The sequence below is a fragment of the Erythrolamprus reginae genome, chromosome 8 (assembly GCF_031021105.1).
Source record: "Erythrolamprus reginae isolate rEryReg1 chromosome 8, rEryReg1.hap1, whole genome shotgun sequence".
Classification (NCBI taxonomy): domain Eukaryota; kingdom Metazoa; phylum Chordata; class Lepidosauria; order Squamata; family Dipsadidae; genus Erythrolamprus; species Erythrolamprus reginae.
The window spans coordinates 20,872,676-20,879,738 of record NC_091957.1 but is presented as its reverse complement, the minus strand read 5'-3'; the positions used below and the strand labels follow the sequence as shown (position 1 = coordinate 20,879,738).

Genomic DNA, 7,063 nt, shown 5'->3' with positions numbered 1-7,063 from the left:
CGTTCTTTTACCCCTTCACAACTACAGTACATCTCATTCGTTGGGATGGTTTAAGTGTGCGCCTGCGCGGGGTCGCTCGAGATGCATTGGTCCTTTTCCCGCGCGTTGCTGGTCCGTTGCCGTGGAAACCGCACGAGAATGAGGCCGGGATGAAGCGAGCGGGGCCCAAAATAGCGCCATGCTATGGAATAGAGTAGAATAAAATAGAATAGAATAGAATTCTTTATTGGCCAAGTGTGATTGCCTTTGCCTTTGGTGCATATGCTCTTAGTGTACATAAAATAAAAGATACATTTGTCAAGAATGATGAGGTACAACACTTAATGAATGTCATAGGTTACAAATAAGCAATCAAGAAACAATGTTAATATAAATCGTAAGGATACAAGCAACAAGTTACTATCATAGTCGTACAGTCCTAAGTGTGAGGAGATGGGTGAAAGGAATGATGAGAAGACTAATAGTAATGCAACCTTGGTGATTAGTTTGAAAGTGGCGAGAAAAGAATAGAATAATTAATAGAACTTTGAATAGAATGAGGAAGAGGAGAGAATAGAATATAGAAGGGGAGAAGAGAAGAGAAAATGGAATAGAACAGAATAGAATTCTTTATTGGGCAAGTGTGATTGGATACACAATGAATTTGTCATTGGTGCATATGCTCTCAGTGTATATAAAAGAAAAAATAGAGGGAGAGAACTGCAAAGCTTTACCCTCAGTCTCTAATCTCAGAAGTCGAGAAGAAACCAAGCAGCATTTGTTTGTTTCAGTAGGTAGCAATGAAGCTTTTCAATGCCCACACTCAGAAAATATGCAGTGATACAACACCTATTTTACTTGAAGGCGCCTGTGCCATCTCAGAGCATTTTTTTCAAACTGTTTTTTAAAAAATGGATATTAGTTAAAAGTAACTCAATAATGTAATTTCGTTATGCATAGAAAAAAGGAAATTTTTCAATAGAAAATAGAAAACACATCGGGAGTATTACCTTGAGGGGATCTCTTATAGTTTAAGACAGGAGGGGGCTTATAAAGTACTTAAAGTAAAAAGGTGTGTTGGTGGGGTGGGGTTGGAATATGCTGTCATGATTGGAGGAGCATGTAAATTTAGTAAAAATTATATATGTGTGAATGACTTTCATTTAAATGTGCTAGTGGTAGTTTTAGATGTTATGCAATACATCTTAAAACTTCAGTTTTCAAAGGTTTCTATAGAGAAGGAACACAAACTGGTGTACAGTATTTTGGCCTCAAACTTTACTAGGTTTCTGTGAGAAAAATGAGAAGGAACACAAACTGGTGTACAGTATTTTGGCCTCAAACCTTACTAGGTTTCTGTGAGAAAATGAGAAAAAAACAATCTAAACAGCAAATTAAGAGGTGGGATATTTTGGGCATGAAAAGGAATGTTGAAAACCGATCATTAAAGAGTTTTTATTATTTTTAGAAAGAAGGAAGGGACTCTACATTACAATTTCTTCTGACAAGTTCAGCCAAGACAAGAAACAGGCATAGCAGGAATTCCAGCAATGCTCTTTTTTTTATAATAGGTTGGCATAAAGTTTCTTGAAAACTTATCCATCTTTCTTTCTATTCCACCTTATGCAGGTAGTCCTTGACTTACAACCATTCGTTTAGTGACTGTTCAAAGTTAAATGCAAATGCAAAGTTAAAAGTCTTCGGAGAGGGGCGGCATACAAATCTAATGAATTGAATTGAATTGAATTGAATATGCAAATACTGTACAGTGGTACCTCTACTTAAGAATTTAATTCATAACATGACCAGGTTCTTAAGTAGAAACGTTCTTAAGTAGAAGCAATTTTTCCCATAGGAATCAATGTAAAAGCAAATAATGCATGCAAACCCATTAGGAAAGAAATAAAAGCTCGGAATTTGGGTGGGAGGAGGCGGAGGACATTCGCTGCCAAAGAAAGAAGATGAGGTGAGGGGAATCAAAAAAATCCATTAAAAAAAAGAGGGACTCTGAGGCGGCAAGGAGGAGCACGTGCCTCCAATACACCCGACGTGAGGCTGCCTCCCATACACTGCCTCCAATACACTGGCTGCTGCTGCTGCTACCTGCTGCCTCTTCCTTCCCATCCTGAAGGGCTCCCCTCTCGTCTTGCTCACTCGCTTTGTAGCCAGCGCCTTTCCTTCACTGTGGTGACTCCTCGGCTTTCCAGAGCGAAGAGAGCATTTCTTTTCTCTGGGTGCTGGCAGAGGTTTATTCCCTGTCCAAGCGCTCAGAGAAAGGAAAATGCTTCATTTGCTCTGGACTGCCAAAGCCTCCTTAAGCACCACCAAAAGGCTCCTCCGGCAGTCCAGATGGCTGGGATTAAAGGGGAATGGCAAGAAACTGGCCGGGCCTTTGTGTCGCTCTCAAATTTTCTGGGAATTTTTTCCGGGCTAGGATCCTTAAGTAGAAAATGGTTCTTAAATAGAGGCAAAAAAAATCTTGAATGCCCGATTCTTTTCTAGAAAATTTCTTAAATAGATGCGTTCTTGAGTAGAGGTACCACTGTACTTGAATGAAAGGAAAAATAAAGAAGCACTACTAAGGGAGGAGATAGAGTTAGAGAAAATAATAAGAGAAAAAAATGATGGCACCAAGGCGCAAGCAAGTAATATAAATAAATGTGAGTAAATGTGATCCATTGGTGGCAAAGTGAATTACAAATAGATGTGCAAGAGATGAAGAGTATAATGGAGAATATAAAGAAAATTAAGAATACAAGGGTTAGGGAAATCAGAAGGAAAATATTGCATGTGGTATTACACATCCGCTGAGCTTGCATACTTTCAGCAGAATGTTAAGAATACTTGTTGATACGGGTGTCAAGATAAAGGGGTATTTATGCATATGATTTGGGAATGTCCGGTAGCACAGAACTTTTGGAAAGAAGTGCAAGAGGACACCAATATGATGTTAAACATACATTAGACAATTACAAAGGAAATGGTGGTACTAGTCAAAAGGAACGAGATGGGAGAATTTAGAGAAATAAAAGAAGCAGCGATAGAAAGCGCTCAGGCGGTAATAGTCCTAGGTTGGAAGGATGTGACAAAATGGACAATACAAAATTGGTATCGGTACATGGTGGATCATATTCAGTTTTAGATCATGGAGTCTGCGGAGAGGGGCGGCATACAAATCTAAATAAATAAATAATAAATAAATAAATAAGAAGATGAATTCAGCCAACGAAACTGAGTTGCGGGAACTGATGGGATGATGGGACAAGGTAAGAGGATATGTGGTCAGTAGAATTCAAGACCAAGCTATAAAGAATGAATTAGAATTACTTTATAATATGTAAAAAGATTTATTGATCTTGAGTTAAAGTGGTATATAGAAATACTGTATATATATATATATCCCAGTAAGGAAGGGTGTGGCTAGCTGATGAGGCCAGAACAATTGACTGTTCAAAGTTACAATGGCAGTGAAAAAAGTTATGACGGTTTTTCACACAGTGGTTCGTTGCAACAACCCCAGGGTTATGTGATCATAATTTGGGCATTTGTCAACTGCTATGTATTTAAGACAGTTACATTGTCCCCAGGTCACATGATCACCTTTATGACCCTCCCAGAAGGCTTCTGACCAGCAGGATCAATTGGGGGAAGCCAGATTTGCTTAACAACCACATGATTCACTTAACAACTGTGGCAGGAAAGGTCATACAATGCTGTGACTCACTTAAGAACTGCTTTACTTAGCAGCAGAAGTGTTGAACTCAATTGCGGTCATAAGGACTACCTGTATTAAGAACATACCCCTTTAACCTTCCTTCCTTCCTTCCTATCCATCACATCTTTCCTTCCTTTCTTCCCATCTATTCCTTCCTTCCTATCTATCACTTCCCTCCCATCCATCACTTCCTTCCTCCCTCCCTCCTTCCTTCTTTCGTTCCTTCCCCTCTTACTTTTTCTTTCCCCAAGGTTTGTTCTAAATTTCTATACAAACCATGAATGTAAGTAAATACCCTAGTCTGCACCCCTATGGGTATCAATTAGCTTGGGCTGACTGCCCACTTTTCGGCCAACCTACCTACCCACCTATCTACTTTCCTTTCTACAACAAAAGGCCCATTTAGTTGCATTGGCCTAATAGGACAGTCATCTGTCAGGATAAAAAAGGCATCCATCAGACTCAGGGTAGCTTACCGAACACGCCTTATTTCTCACCACTATCCAGCTCAACCCATGGAATAGCTAATGCTGCTTGACAGGTTACAGTCATTTCCCTGGTATTTTAATACTGCTATTAAGTGATGCCACGTGCATTGCTAGGGCAGCCGGGACTCATTTGCAAAAAAGATTTCAACACGTCTTGTTTTCTCCTCCTGCATGTGGATTAATCAAACTATAGGCTCAGGGATCGCCCCTCTTCCCATTGGAAGGCCGAAACTCTCCCAGTCTGCTGAGCCATTTTGAGGATGGAAACACTTCTCCAAGGCAGAAAAGAACCTGGGGTTTTGTCCTTTCCTTCGTCAGGGATCCACTCCAGATGCAGAGTTTTGTCCACTCGACCGGCATGGAGTCAAAGCTGAAGGTAAGCAAAATATCGCTATCATTAAAACTAAAAAAAAATCTCCTTCACTTTGAGCTCAACTCTTGAGGAATTCCTGGATTACAATTGTGGCTCTTTCTAAATGTTGGTCGGCTGGTTCTTTCTGCCGAAGAGAATCAGCCCACAGCGAAACAGCCCTTTCAGCTTTTGATTCAAATAAAATAGTCATCAAAACATTTCAATAAATTAAAATATAAACTAAATATTTATCGACCAGGTGACACCCTCGGGCATATTATCCCAGTCGCCATGTCCCAGATCTTTTTCCAGTTAAACAAGTGCACTAAGAGGTCATTAGCTTTTGTTCCGCTGAAAGAAATGGGGAGCAAACCCAAGAGAACCGATGCAAGGTGGCACAGTCCCTTGCCCCGCCGTCTTGGGTTGCTGAAGGATGGAGTGCAGTTCTGTTGTTTCATTTTTCTCCCTATTGTTTCAACGTTAGGCATGTTGGAGAAGGCAGGAGAATAAACATCCCAAATTGCTTTTCCAAAAGACCACCTGAACTTTGTTTTTCTTTGAAGATGTTTCACTTCTCATCCAAAAAGCTTCTTTGATTATTGACACATAAAAAAATAAAAATAAATGAAATAAATAAATAAGAAGTGAAACATTTTCAAGGGGGAAAAAAAGCTCAGTTGCCTTTTGAAGAAACACCTTTGAGACAACCATGACCTGGATGACTGAGTGCCTCCACAGGCAAGCAGAATAATCGCCGTGGATCATTTGAGCTATGGGTTTTTGCACCCTGTTGCACAAGGTGGGAATTGCACATGCCATAATTGGTTCTGTGAAAACTTCCCTCACTCAGGATTTTCTGATCATTGCCTCGACAGGCTCTTTTCAAAGTAATTTTTGGGTAGGGCCTTAGCATAAACTTTGAAACTGCCAATCCTAAATTTAAGTCGTTTAATTGCTGAAAGAAAGAGGAAAGGGTGCTTAGCTCTAGCGAACACACGAGTCATGGTGTGGAGATTAACTCCAAGGTTTCAAACAATACAGGTAATCCTCGACTTGCAACCATTCAGTTAGTGACCAAAGTTACAACAGTGTGTAATTTATGGCTGTTTTTCACACTTCCATTGAAAATTCCTCGTGTTCTTGTGATCAGTATTCAAACACTTGGCAACTGGCCCATGTTTATGATGGTTTATTTATTTATTTATTTATTGGGTTTGTATCCCGCTCCTCTCCAAGGACTCCGGGCATCTGGTTGCAGAATTAGTGTCCTGGGATCAAGTGATCCCCTTTTTGCAACTATCTGACTGTTGTGGTCAGGTGGGAGTTGCCGCTCCTGTTGCTACCGGTGCACTGAGCGCACAGCTTCGCATATCTGGCATACATACGCACGTGTCCGAGTGAGATTTTGCTTCTGCGCATGAGCAAAATCTCACAAGGGGTCGTGCATGTGTGTGAGGTTGCAGTGATTTTTTTGCTTCCACGCATGCACAGAAGCAAAAAAAACCCCCACCAAAATCTCTCTCTCTGCGTCCCTTTCTGAAATTGCGGTGATTTTTTGCTTCCGCGCATCCACAGAAGTAAACAAATCACCAAAATCTCTCGCATGCGCGTCCCCTTGTGTGATTGCGGTGATTTTTTTGCTTCCGCGCATGCACAGAAGCAAAAAAATCACCAAAATTTCTGTTGTGCACATGTCCTCTTGCAAAATCTTGTTTTCTGCACATGTGCAGAAACAAAATCTTGCTCAGAAGCGTGCGCATGCATGCCGGAGATGCAAAGCTGCGCGTGCACCTTAATTTTTGCTACCAGTGCAGCGTCCTTATCCGTGCTGGTAGCAACCCATTATTGGTTGTGGTCTGCAAGCAGTCTGCTGAATTGCAGCAGTGTTGGACAGAAAGGAGGCTGGGGAGGAACCTGGGCCAGTCCTGGAGTCTGGAGAATGCTCTGCGTTGGAGGCAGAGATCCCGCCTGAGCCATTTGGGAGGTCTCCAGAGCCTGATCAAGGAAGAGGAACAGGGGGAGCCTGTTTCCAATGTGCTCATGTGCAGAGCTGCCGGAAGGTAAGAACAGTTACGGAGGAGAAGGACTACTCGGGAGTAAGACCTGTAGGTGATTGGCTCCTCCCATATATAAAAGTGGAGCAAACAGAGGTGCTCCTTGCAGGAAGCAATTTTGTTCATCTCAGTGTCATTTCAGTTCTGATTCTGTGTTTCTGTTTGGCCTTGCCAAGCTCCTTGCTAATTGGTCTTTGTCAGCGTGTCAAGAAAGATAAAGGTTGGTGCTTAACTGCCTTCTTCCCAAAGACTTTTGTCAGACTCATTAATATCGTTTGGGACTTATTACAGCTGTGAATGAACCGAATTCACAGCCGTTAAAATAAAAAGAGGTTTTTTTGGGGATGCCTTTTGTGCTTAATAGGAAGCCTAGGTCAGAACACTGTCAAGCAAAAGTCCATGGAGCAGCCAGATTCACTTAGCAACACTGTTACTATTCTAACAACTGCAGTGATTTGCTTAACGACTAGGGCAA

The 7,063-nt window shown here is 41.4% G+C and overlaps 1 protein-coding gene across 1 annotated transcript in view; it reads left to right on the top strand.

Annotated features, from left to right (window-relative positions):
- The first annotated feature begins 6,292 nt into the window (after nt 1-6,292).
- The window catches only part of SCNN1D (sodium channel epithelial 1 subunit delta), a 47,134-nt gene continuing 46,363 nt past the window's right edge, over nt 6,293-7,063 (top strand). The window contains exon 1 of the mRNA XM_070759686.1: nt 6,293-6,594. Within this exon, the coding sequence (XP_070615787.1) occupies nt 6,293-6,594 (302 nt within the window). The remainder of the gene's footprint in view (nt 6,595-7,063) is intronic.